This window comes from Hyperolius riggenbachi, chromosome 1 (assembly GCF_040937935.1).
Source record: "Hyperolius riggenbachi isolate aHypRig1 chromosome 1, aHypRig1.pri, whole genome shotgun sequence".
NCBI lineage: Eukaryota > Metazoa > Chordata > Amphibia > Anura > Hyperoliidae > Hyperolius > Hyperolius riggenbachi.
The window spans coordinates 471,624,514-471,637,280 of NC_090646.1; the positions used below are offsets into that span (position 1 = coordinate 471,624,514).

Below are 12,767 nucleotides of genomic sequence, written 5' to 3' on the forward strand. Positions count from 1 at the left end.
TTATAAACGACTTTTTTTTTAGTTTTACCACGGTTTTATTTTATATTTAAATCTAGTTTTTAAGTTTTTACTGTTTCTTTGTCTCTGCTCAATGACACCTTCATTGAAGTATGCCAGAGCTCAAATATATGAATTATTGATCCTGTTCATCTCTTTCCTGCTCTCAGAAACCATTTACTGACAGGAAGGTGTTTTATGGCTGTAGTTCCTTATCAGTGAGGTTTATACTATAGTTTGACCCAGTCTGACCCGGTCCTGACCTGGACAGAAACTGTCAAGTGCATATCTGATTTTTAACTTTTTCAGGCAGAAAAAGGAACACAGCATAGTCATATGTGTGCTTGGTGCTGTAAATACACGTCTATCTCATCATGTCATATGTCACCTTGGTTGTCCTTTTAAGTACGTGTTCTTATAATTTTCTTAAGGTCACGGCTCAGGTGCAAGCATCGGACTCTTCTCAGGCACCAGATATTGAAGATTTTGGTGTAGCTAAACGTCTTCAACCTACCATTCCTATAAGTACAAAGCGGAAACGTAATAATGCAAATGAAGAGAGCCAAGGAGACTCCCAGGATGTGGCACTTACACAGTCTTGGAGGGAAGTGCTAGGTCCACCTCCTCCCCTGGGTAACACAAAAGTGAGTTGTTTTATTTCTGCATGAAATTATTACTAGAATGTTACCTATAGTTCATTGCCCTGCACACAGGTGGTTGGACAGTAGGTGGTTGTTCTGCGGTTCAATTCATCCAGGGCTGTGGAGTCGGTACAAAAATCCACCGACTCCGACTCCTCATTTTAGGATTCCACCGACTTCGACTCCGACTCCTCTAATTTGCATATTACAATCTTGTTGATTGAAAGTATGTAACATGAAATTCGTCTCTTAATTGCCAACGCTTAGGAATTTTAAGACAACTGAAGTGAGAAGGATATGGAGACTGTCTTATTTATTCCCTTTAGTCATAGACTAAAACTAGTCCTTGGTAAGAGCACTTGTAAAAGGTACAGGCCGGAACAAAGAACATCTATCAGGCCCTAGGCAATGGGACTGTGGGTACATGTAAGAGTGATGTGCGGGGGAATAAGGAGATTCTTCCTCTATTACACATTCTTCATGCACAATCTGAACCAGGTTTATGGGTGATAGACAACATCTCTGTGTTCAATGTGCACAACATTCTCAGTGGATTCCCTGCAGCTCTGTGGGGAGTGCATATGTAGAGTATAGTACTACTGTGTAACAAAGTAAACCTGAGACAGATGAAATTAAAGTTTTATACATACCTGGGGCTTCATCCAGCCCCCTTCAGACTAATCAGTCCCTCGCTGTCCTCGTCCACCATCTGGATCTTCTGCTATAAGTCCAGGTACTTGAGCCAGTCTGTCGTAGTGCGCATGCACACACTCCGCCGCCGGGAATGTACTACACCTGCGCAGCACTGTTGCGCAAGTGCAGAACGCTCCTGGCTGTGGAAGCGGCATGCGGCCAGACTGCGCTAACTGGCTGAATTACCAGGACTCGTAGCAGAAGATCCAGGTGGTGGAGGTGGACAGCGAGGGATTGATTAGCCTGAATGGGGCTGGAAGAAACCCCAGGTATGTACAAAACTTTTATTTTCATCCTTCTCAGGTTACATTTAATTCGTAGTCACCAAACCAAATTTTAACAACATATCAAATTATTTCATTTCATGAGCAAAGCGAGTGCGTACATTTGCATAAATCAGAATTAACACATGAATTATTTCCATCTCGTTGACCATCTCTATTAGTGACACGGCTACACATCAGGCTTTATACTTACAGCATAGATGTTGTTTCGTATATATGAGATTCCTGTGTACACATCATATACACAGTCACAATCAGATGTGTATATCTGACTTTAAAAATACGGGGACTGCTTTATTGAAGCAGCACAAGTAACTAATTTTGATTGGTTTATTTCATTTTTGTGGACTAAGCACAGCTATTACTGTATGTATAAATTATTTATGATGACTATTATCTGAGAAATAGAACCTTTTATCATGTTTTCTATTTTAATTACAGTTTAAATTCATTAGGAGTCGGAGTCAGTGCATTTTTTCCCGACTCCGACTCCAGGCAACCAAAATTGCCCCGACTCCAACCTCTGACTCCACAGCCCTGAATTCATCAAGTATAATCTTTGTTGGGTTTCTTCTGTGCTCCTTATGCCTGCATCTTGGGTTGTGTTATCCTCTGTAGGAAGAGAGACTTCTCTGGTTGCGTTACCACAAGAAGAAGTGGGAGTTGCAGGCACGTCAGCGCAAAGAACGTCAGAAGAAACGACGTTTAGAGGCTGGAGATGTAGCTCCCGGAGCAGGAGGCATAGTCCGGGAAACCCAAGCATCTGGGTTGGGAAGCTTCCTGCGTAGAACGGCCCGCAGCATCCTAGACATGCCCTGGCAAGTTGTGCAGGTTCGCATTAACATTTCCTCACTTTATTTTTTAGTTTATGCTATAGAGATGAGAGATTTACATTCTGTTCTGTTCTAAAGATTGGAGAAAGCAGCCAACCAGGCGTCTTCCGCTTGTGGGCTGTGATTGGCAGCGATCTGCACTGCATCAAGATCAACATACCACGTGTTTTCTATGTCAACCAGCGTGTACCCAAGACAGAGGAGGGAGCAGTGTATAGAAAGGTGACGTCCCAATTCTTCATTTTATACTGACTTGGAATGTAATGGAAGTCCTAAGCTTAAGTAGTAATAAATGGGCAAAAATCGAGGACATTTCAGAGGGGGATCGCAAATGATAATAATGATGCCCCTTTTTCATGATTGCCTTTTAGAGGCAGCTGAATAATAGTCATTAGCTGTGTCAAATATTAAGTAGCCTAGTAGTTGATGTAAATCATGGTGAGGTCACACATTCTGTGTATTTGTTCTGAAATGGTCTTTGTTTCTGATACTACAGGTGAACAGGATCCTACCTCGCTCCAATCCTGTGTATCATCTGTATGAATATTCTGTGCCTGAGGATATGTACCTTGAACACATCAATGAAATCAATGCAGATCTGTCTGCTCCAGATATTGAGGGAGTGTATGAGACCCAGGTAGTAGCTTAATATATTTCTGCTTTCATGAGTCAGCTCCTCAATTGTAACCTGTATCAGTAATCTGTAAGTCAACAGTACTGTGTAGCATACTTATAGTTATATCCAAGGTACATGTACAAACATGTAACTTGGGTGTAAATATACCGTATGTCGGGTCCCCAACCACTGGGCCGCGGCCCACTGCTGGTCCGTTGGCGGTTTCCAGCTGGGCCGCGGCGGGTCTATCATCTCCCCCATCTGTAAGGAGGGAAGCGAGCAGGGCAGTGGTTCCCATGGTAACGGCGATGCATATCGCCGCTACAGGAAGCCGCTGCCCTGTCTCCTTCCCTCCTTACAGCAGCCGCAAGACTCGCTGCTGACTGGTGTAATAGGAGATGCTGCGAAGAGGAGAGCGGCGCCTGGGGCAATCTAATAGAACAAGCGGCCGCAGCTCATAAGGTAACATGAGCGGCGGGAGGGGGGCACTACCTACCCATACTAGGGTGCAATACTGGGCACTATACTAGCTATACTGGAGCAACTACCTACCCATACTGGGCACTATACTAGCCATACTGGGCACTACCTACCCATACTGGGCATTATACTAGCTATACTGGGCACTATACTAGCTATACTGGGGCACTACCTACCCATACTGGGACTATACTAGTTATACTGGTCACTATGCTAGCTATACAGGGGCACTATGCTAGCCATACTGGGGTAACTATGGTTGCGCACCCAATACACCCCCCCCCCCCCCCCCCCCCCGAAAATGGTCCCCGGGCCAGAAAAGGTTGGGGACCCCTGTCGTACGTAGATATTCTTCACTGTACTGTTGACTAGATTTTCAGATGTACATGAATTAGAAATCTGTATACATTAGTTACAAAAATGTATCTGTATTGGATGTTACTGTTTAACATTCATATTGTAAAGAGCCACTACTTCCCATGCTGCTATGCAGAATAAGGGATAAACATGAATGGGGAAGCCAGGTAGTACAAATAACTTATGTGGTGTCCACACCGCATGACAAACAGGTAGTGCCCTAGACATTTTGTAGTGGAACGCTTTAGGAAAAACAATGGTAAGGCTGCATATCAGGCAGCCTTACCACCACAGCAACAGTGTTGGTGTTCGAATTCGGCATAGCCCATTCAGAACACCCAAATACTCCCAAATGCCACTGTTCAGCACCAAACAAGCAGACGGTGTCAGGAGGTGTCAAGTCTTGTTTCAGGATCCTGCTAGTTCTCAGGAAAATCTGTCAATTACAGCAGGAAGCACTGCACTGGTGGCAAAAAATAAAAACATCCTTATCTCATTATTTACAGCAATCTAGTAGAGGATCACTTTAACAGCTTACTGAAAGTATCATTTGGTGCAGTTACCTTTAGATCTTAATCTGAATAGGTTATTCTTTAATATGTTCCTTTTGGTTTTGAACCATTTCTCTGCATTAGGTCCCCTTGCTGCTGCGGTCGGTGATCCAGCTGGGCTGTGTATGCATGGTGAACAAGCAGATGGCTCGTAGCTATTCTGCAAGAGAAACAGACACGTTTGACTTGGATGTCTTAGAAATGAAGTCATTGGCTCAGTACAACTACCTGGAGCCAGGTATACAATTAAAAAAAAAAGTTACTCCATTTTTAGTAAGGGCCCATTTCCACTTATGCAGAAACCACCGCGATTCTGCAGAGTTTCCCTGCAGGCAAATCATGCGGGGAAGCTCTGCCATAGGGGACTATGGTGCCGCCGGCCGAATCGCTTGCCGGAACCCCACCGCAGAATTCGCTCGGGAGGCAGCGAATCCCATAGCCGTGCATGGCACGGCTGATGGGATTACCCTGTGATCCCGCACACCCGCTCAGTGCCGGCGCGCGTCTCGGTAGACGCGCGCCGCACAAGTGGAAGCGAGCCCTAATACTTCTTAATTTTATTTAAAGGATACAAGAGCCCAAATGAATATGAGAAACGGAGGGATCAGGCATGTATGGTGAGCTGTCCTGATGCTCACCGCTACCCCGTTCTCCATTCTCTCCCCTCTGCTGCCTGTAATTGCCCTCCGACACCCTCTTCCGGCCAGGTCTTGCATTTGTGCACTGGGCCCGGCTGTACGCGTTCTAAAGTATGCAACAGTGTCCGGGACCACCCTGCACACGGCCGTGGTTGCATACTTTAAAACGCATGTAGCCAGGCCAGCGCAGGCGCACTGATACCCAGCCAGCCAGAAGAAGGTGCCAGAGGGCAATTACAGGCAGTGGAGGAGGCAGAGTGGAGAACCAGAGCTGGGGAGTCTAAACAATTTTGGGTACCTGGAGTCAGAGTTGGTGGTTTCATAAACTTAAGAGTCGGATGATTTTTGTACCGACTTCACCCCCCGGTTTCTCCTATTCATTTTGGCTCTAGTATCCTTTAAAGTACGTAAAAGGGAAAGAGGCGCCCTGATATAATAAAAGCATCTAAAATCAGCTTAAAATCGAAAAGTGATATGAGGTAGCTTACCTCAATGACGAAACCTCTGTAGTTAATACAAGGGATTTTTATTAGCACAGGCAACGCGTTTCGCGGGTCTCAGCCCGCTTCATCAGGCCAGTAAAAGTGCCTACAATAGCAACAAGAACTCCTCAATATATTTGTACATGTATATCAAACATAATAGTAAAAAATGTTCTACCAAGATCATAAACATTGCATCATATCATATTGATCAAATTTTTAGATGCGTTTTTGTACATACATAATGTTTTTTTATAAATTATTATTATGTAAGAAAGAGTAATACTGGTGATAATCGTTAGCAGTAAAGATACTAATCGCAATAAAGGAGGAAAACTTAATGGGCCTGATTCACAAAGCGGCGCAAACCGTCCAGCACGGGCGCGCCAAAACAGCCAGCACGTGAAGCGCCGCCCGCGGACCGCCGCCCGCGCAAAACGCCACGACCCGCGCGATCGCGGACCCCCGCGAATCGCGGCAAACCACGCACGCAAAAGCCCGCAACCACACGAACCACGGCACCCCGCGCGCGCAAAAGCCCGCGAACGGCACCCCACACGCCAACCGCCCAGCACACCCACGCCAAACAGCCCGCACCGCCCCGCGAACCAGGGAGTAAATTCAATAATAATTATAATAATAATAGTAGTCGCTGCTTTATAAAAATAAATAATAAGTATCAACATTGTTGGTAATATTAAGAATCCATAGTAAAAGTATATCGCTCATAAAATCATAATATAAATTTGTATAAACACAAATAACAATTAGGACTTGGCCAGCTATTGAATATAAATATACATAAAGTCAAACTAAGGTGGTATCTCACAGCTACATAAGCTATTCGATCACAGCACTAGTTGCTCTTTAAAAAATAGACTGGTCACAAATAGGCTAAAAGAAAAGACACAGTATTTCATTGTGCTAAGTTTGAGTATGGTGGGTGAACAGCAGGGGGAGCGTTAGGTGGTCTGAAGGAATGAGGGTCAGAGCACTTACCAAATAGAAAAGATCATCTAGCATAGGGAGCCTCTGTAGGGGGCTCTGCAGAGCTGTCTTAAATAACTTCTGTAATGTCTGAACAGCATGCTTGCTGAAAAAGGGGCGGCACCGGAAGTTATTGATGACATCACACAAAGGGCCGCCCACCGGAAGTACTGGCGGCACCATTTTGGTTCTGGGCGATGTATAGGGAAAGGCTATTGAATGCCAGCACTTTGCTTATTTAATAGAGAACATCCAGATGCTGGGGGAAAAAAGTTTTAGTAAATGGACACTAGATGGCAGCAGTGTTAACAATTCTTCAGTATAGATAGTGCTGGAGATTTGTGCTTGTTATAAAAGCTTCTTTAAACATAGGTGATTGTTGGTAATAGGTGGCTTATAGTGAATTCTCAAGGTTGGTCTGAACTTCACTATCTCAATTGGAACCAATTTTACTAATTACATTATATTAATAATACTAAAATAGTGAATAATAATTATTATGCTAAATTATTACAAAATGCTAGAAGTGCATATTGTTGGTATCAGGTGGGGTATCATAATTTGCTCATAAATTTATTAAGAAGTGTGCATGAATCATTTGTGAAATCACACAAGACTCATATGAAATCACCCATTCATTCCACTGCAGCACCACCCATGTTATTTACCTCATCACTTGCCCCTGTAAAAAACAGTACGTTGGACGTACCACTCAGCAAATAAGAGCCAGACTCGGCCAACATAGAAGGAACATCACCAAAGCATATACCAAACACAGTCTCTCAAGGCACTTCGCGGAGTGCCACAACTCGGATCCAAAAACACTATTCTTCATGCCCATAGAACAGATACCCGACAATCCCTCCTGCTCCGATCGAATAGCTCGGTTGCGGGCAAGAGAGATGTTCTGGATCTTCAGATTGAGAACCCTCAAACCAGAGGGTTTAAATGAATGTTTAGAGCACAATTTCTAACTCAGAGGTCCAGCTCACTATACGTATCCCCATAAGATATACTATCTACCAACTCTGTCCATACATAATTTCCCCCTGGACCAGATACTTACACTTCCTAGTTTCCAACTGTCTCCTCCACCTCTCCAGTTCCTTTTCCCCAATAGTAATGCTTATGAGCTAGTAGCTATCAAATGACAAGCACAACACGCACTATGCACATATGACGGCATTATAATGATGTCTTTGAAACATATTTATTAATTATTATATATTTTATTCATTTATTTATGTATTCTTTTTTTTTTTTTTTTTTTAATCATTTTTCATAACTAAAAATATTATTTCATGCACACTTCTTAATAAATTTATGAGCAAATTATGATACCCCACCTGATACCAACAATATGCACTTCTAGCATTTTGTAATAATTTAGCATAATAATTATTATTCACTATTTTAGTATTATTAATATAATGTAATTAGTAAAATTGGTTCCAATTGAGATAGTGAAGTTCAGACCAACCTTGAGAATTCACTATAAGCCACCTATTACCAACAATCGCCTATGTTTAAAGAAGCTTTTATAACAAGCACAAATCTCCAGCACTATCTATACTGAAGAATTGTTAACACTGCTGCCATCTAGTGTCCATTTACTAAAACTTTTTTCCCCCAGCATCTGGATGTTCTCTATTAAATAAGCAAAGTGCTGGCATTCAATAGCCTTTCCCTATACATCGCCCAGAACCAAAATGGTGCCGCCAGTACTTCCGGTGGGCGGCCCTTTGTGTGATGTCATCAATAACTTCCGGTGCCGCCCCTTTTTCAGCAAGCATGCTGTTCAGACATTACAGAAGTTATTTAAGACAGCTCTGCAGAGCCCCCTACAGAGGCTCCCTATGCTAGATGATCTTTTCTATTTGGTAAGTGCTCTGACCCTCATTCCTTCAGACCACCTAACGCTCCCCCTGCTGTTCACCCACCATACTCAAACTTAGCACAATGAAATACTGTGTCTTTTCTTTTAGCCTATTTGTGACCAGTCTATTTTTTAAAGAGCAACTAGTGCTGTGATCGAATAGCTTATGTAGCTGTGAGATACCACCTTAGTTTGACTTTATGTATATTTATATTCAATAGCTGGCCAAGTCCTAATTGTTATTTGTGTTTATACAAATTTATATTATGATTTTATGAGCGATATACTTTTACTATGGATTCTTAATATTACCAACAATGTTGATACTTATTATTTATTTTTATAAAGCAGCGACTACTATTATTATTATAATTATTATTGAATTTACTCCCTGGTTCGCGGGGCGGTGCGGGCTGTTTGGCGTGGGTGTGCTGGGCGGTTGGCGTGTGGGGTGCCGTTCGCGGGCTTTTGCGCGCGCGGGGTGCCGTGGTTCGTGTGGTTGCGGGCTTTTGCGTGCGCGGTTTGCCGCGATTCGCGGGGGTCCGCGATCGCGCGGGTCGTGGCGTTTTGCGCGGGCGGCGGTCCGCGGGCGGCGCTTCACGTGCTGGCTGTTTTGGCGCGCCCGTGCTGGACGGTTTGCGCCGCTTTGTGAATCAGGCCCATTAAGTTTTCCTCCTTTATTGCGATTAGTATCTTTACTGCTAACGATTATCACCAGTATTACTCTTTCTTACATAATAATAATTTATAAAAAAACATTATGTATGTACAAAAACGCATCTAAAAATTTGATCAATATGATATGATGCAATGTTTATGATCTTGGTAGAACATTTTTTACTATTATGTTTGATATACATGTACAAATATATTGAGGAGTTCTTGTTGCTATTGTAGGCACTTTTACTGGCCTGATGAAGCGGGCTGAGACCCGCGAAACGCGTTGCCTGTGCTAATAAAAATCCCTTGTATTAACTACAGAGGTTTCGTCATTGAGGTAAGCTACCTCATATCACTTTTCGATTTTAAGCTGATTTTAGATGCTTTTATTATATCAGGGCGCCTCTTTCCCTTTTACGTGCTAAGTATACCCCCGAACACATCCTGTCCGAGGGGAGGTGGCAGACCACCAGTGGAGTCCCCACAGTGGACTCTGTCCCCTTTTTTCCACTAAGAGAGCGACCATCCTTCCGGTTCTGGCTAGGACCACCCCGAGTGGAGTCGGGTTTATTGTCTCCACCTGCTTCCTGTGGTTGGTTGCCCCAAGCAACCTCCCTTTGTGAGTAGTGCTTTTAATTTATTTTCTTTTATTGTGGTCATTGACATATTGCACTACTGGGCTCCCGTTTTTTGTCTCCTGTGACTTTTTCTACAGGGTGTTCATCCACCCCTACTACAAAATTATCCTTTAAAGTGGTTTTAAACTCTGACAAAATATTCAATAAAAATGTGTTTTCCTACTTTTTATAACCCATACAATTATCATATTTGCTTTTGTGCACAAGTAGTAGTATTCGTTTAGAAATTATAAGTTCCCAAAGTTCAGTTTTCTTTGAAAGCTGCTGGTGCATTTTATTCATAACTGTTGTATTTCTATTGTAAATGCACCCAGTAATGATTTCTGAGCAGTGTTTCAGTTCAGGACTCATTAGCAGAAGTTTCTGTGTAGTCAGAGAATGTTTACTTAATTGTATCAAGTGAAGAATGTAAACACAAGATAAGGTTATCATCAGGAGAAATGTCACTCCTGTGATTTAACCCTTTGAATGCTGTTTTACTTTAAAAAAAATTAAATATATATAATATATATATATATATATATATATATATATATATATATATATATATATATATATATATATATATATATATATATATATATATATATATATATATATATATATATATATATATATATATATTGTTAGTATATTATTTACTGTAAGTAATCTTTTTAGAGCAAAGAAGAAATACTGGGTTTTATTCCACTTTAAGGAGACATTTCCATTTTGTTAATAATCACAGTGCTTTATTTAGTTCTGTTTACATTACAAGGGTTCATTACATTGTTTCTGCTTAATTAATTTGTTTTTATGTGCATATGAAACACACTTTTTCCATAGTGCATCTAACAGGAACATTGATTGTGGAGGGAAGGGCAGTCGCCAAGGGTGATCACAATGTGTATGAGAGAAATAGCCGCTGGGAGACTTCGGCGCAGGATACAGCCGATATACGGCTTACCCTGCTCCTGCACAAGTCCTGGCGGCTTTAATTACTATTCCCCCTCTAGGTCCACGTGGATGGGTAGGGAATGAAGTAATTAAGCTTCCAGCTATTGCTGGCAGCCGAATTACAGTGCTTTAAAAGGAACTTCAGCTCTGTCTTCTGACAGCGTTGAAGTTACTCACTGTACACCACTATAGCCTTAATTCCTATTACGGTCTATGGTGACGCCGTCTGCTCCCAGATCTCCTGCTCTATAATCCACGTGCTCTGATCACAACACCCAACTTTAGTACAGTGCCCTGGGGTACAATGTCTCCTGTCGGCATCTGCCAGCTCTTTGATTGGACTGTTCCTAAAACTTCAACAGGATGTGCTCCAACATAAAGAAAGCCTAGGTATACATGGAGAGAATAGAAGGAAAGGGCACTGACCTGCCATATAAGCTTCTTTATTGGGATAGTAATCATCATGAGCACCAACACCGTTAGGATGACCAGTGGGATGCCCATGTAGGTGGGTGTCATGCCGATGGCATTACTATCCTAATAAAGCAGCTCACTTGACACAGGTTGCATTAAATATATGATCAGCTGTCATGGAACAAGATGGAAGCACTTTTGCTTGTATGGCTCAGTCTCTGTCTTTATTACAGATGCCTTTAGTGGTGTATTTCAGTTCTTCTTTTTGCCATGTGTATAGTAATGCTCATAAGTTCTTTCTCCCCATTTTTTTTTTTTATCGCAGGAAGCATCCGGCATGTGTATTTATACCATAATTCTCAGGGACACAAGGCGCTGTTTGGATTATTTATACCATCTCAGCGGAAGGCTGCAGTGTTTGTAGTGGACACAGTAAGATTTTTCCAAAATTTCTTTTCCCTAAAAATGTCTGAACGATGCTATTTATGTCCTTATTTAACATCATATTTCAGTGCTGGAAGATGCAATCACTCAATGTATTGAAGCAGTGGTACTTCATTACTTTTAAATAGAGCACTGAGGACTATGTTCGTTCCTCTCGAGGCCGGTTGTACATATATTTTTTGCATTGCGGTGGGGATGTAATGCTCCTACCTCATCCCACCACAACGCAAAAAAACAACAATACTAGGACCTTGCGGCAGTATTCACCGACTGGGTCATATGCATAGTGCTGCCCCACGTTCAGTGACATACTCCCTACTAGGCAGGAAATACGTCACTGGGATTTCTTTCGGTCAGTGCACCACTCTACGTTGTTTACACTTACTGCGTCGACCATAAACTTCCATTACCCCAAGCACCGTTAAGTGCGGTGCTTGCTGTAACACACTGGAGGCTGAGCACCGGGATTGGGGCGGATTGGATACTTCCAGCACAACACAATGCAATGGCGTAAATGTGAATGGCCTCTTTCACTTGCATTGCCATGGTGTCACCTTGCAGTAAAACAGGGTGATGCACTGCACACTTGCAATGTACGTGTAAAAGGGGCCTGAAGGAAACCTAAACTGAGAGGAAAGGAGCCTTGCTCACTCAACTTTAACAATTGTGAATTGCATGGCTGTTGAGCAAATCCTCTGCTTATTTCTTCTGAATCACTGGCCAAGAATGAGTATGCTGCTCTGACACTTCCGGCTGTATGCAGAGTGTTCCTCACAAACGGCCCAAGCCAAAATGGTATTTAGGCAGCTGTTTGTTTTTTTCGTAAAGAAAATGAAGATAGCTACATTCATATTCCACTCAGTTCATATTTACAGTAAGAAGCGCTGTTTATCAGGCGGTGTGGCATGTTGGATGTTCCAAGTAACAGCTGTAGCTGTAGTTTTGTCAGTCTATCAAGTGGCACTAAAGGGTAAAATTAATTTAATGTTTTCCTGTATTTAGGTGCGTAGTAACCAAATGCCAAACCTCAGCAATATGTATTCCAGTGAGCACAGTGCGATGCAAGAGAAAGTAGATGCTGAACTTCTGCCTCCAGAAAAGCATGTGTTTGAAGTTCGAGCTGAAACTGACCTAAAAACAGTCTACAGAGCTATCCAGAGGTTACTTTTAAGCTACAAGGTGAGTTTGACATTACCTAACTGTCCAGACTTTTTTTTAAAGAAACTACAGTAGCCAATGT

General features: G+C 42.4%; 1 protein-coding gene and 1 long non-coding RNA gene across 2 annotated transcripts in view; one reads left to right on the plus strand and one right to left on the minus strand.

Annotated features, from left to right (window-relative positions):
* POLE (DNA polymerase epsilon, catalytic subunit) overlaps nt 1–12,767 on the plus strand; it is a 118,785-nt gene that overhangs the window by 84,541 nt on the left and 21,477 nt on the right. The window contains exons 30-36 of the mRNA XM_068240609.1: nt 429–641; nt 2,234–2,446; nt 2,527–2,670; nt 2,945–3,085; nt 4,537–4,690; nt 11,409–11,515; nt 12,530–12,706. Of these exons, the coding sequence (XP_068096710.1) occupies nt 429–641; nt 2,234–2,446; nt 2,527–2,670; nt 2,945–3,085; nt 4,537–4,690; nt 11,409–11,515; nt 12,530–12,706 (1,149 nt within the window). The remainder of the gene's footprint in view (nt 1–428; nt 642–2,233; nt 2,447–2,526; nt 2,671–2,944; nt 3,086–4,536; nt 4,691–11,408; nt 11,516–12,529; nt 12,707–12,767) is intronic.
* Nucleotides 4,471–12,767, minus strand: part of LOC137521433 (uncharacterized) — a 33,798-nt gene continuing 25,501 nt past the window's right edge. Inside the window, exon 3 of the long non-coding RNA XR_011022122.1 lies at nt 4,471–4,612. This is a non-coding gene — a long non-coding RNA (uncharacterized lncRNA). The remainder of the gene's footprint in view (nt 4,613–12,767) is intronic.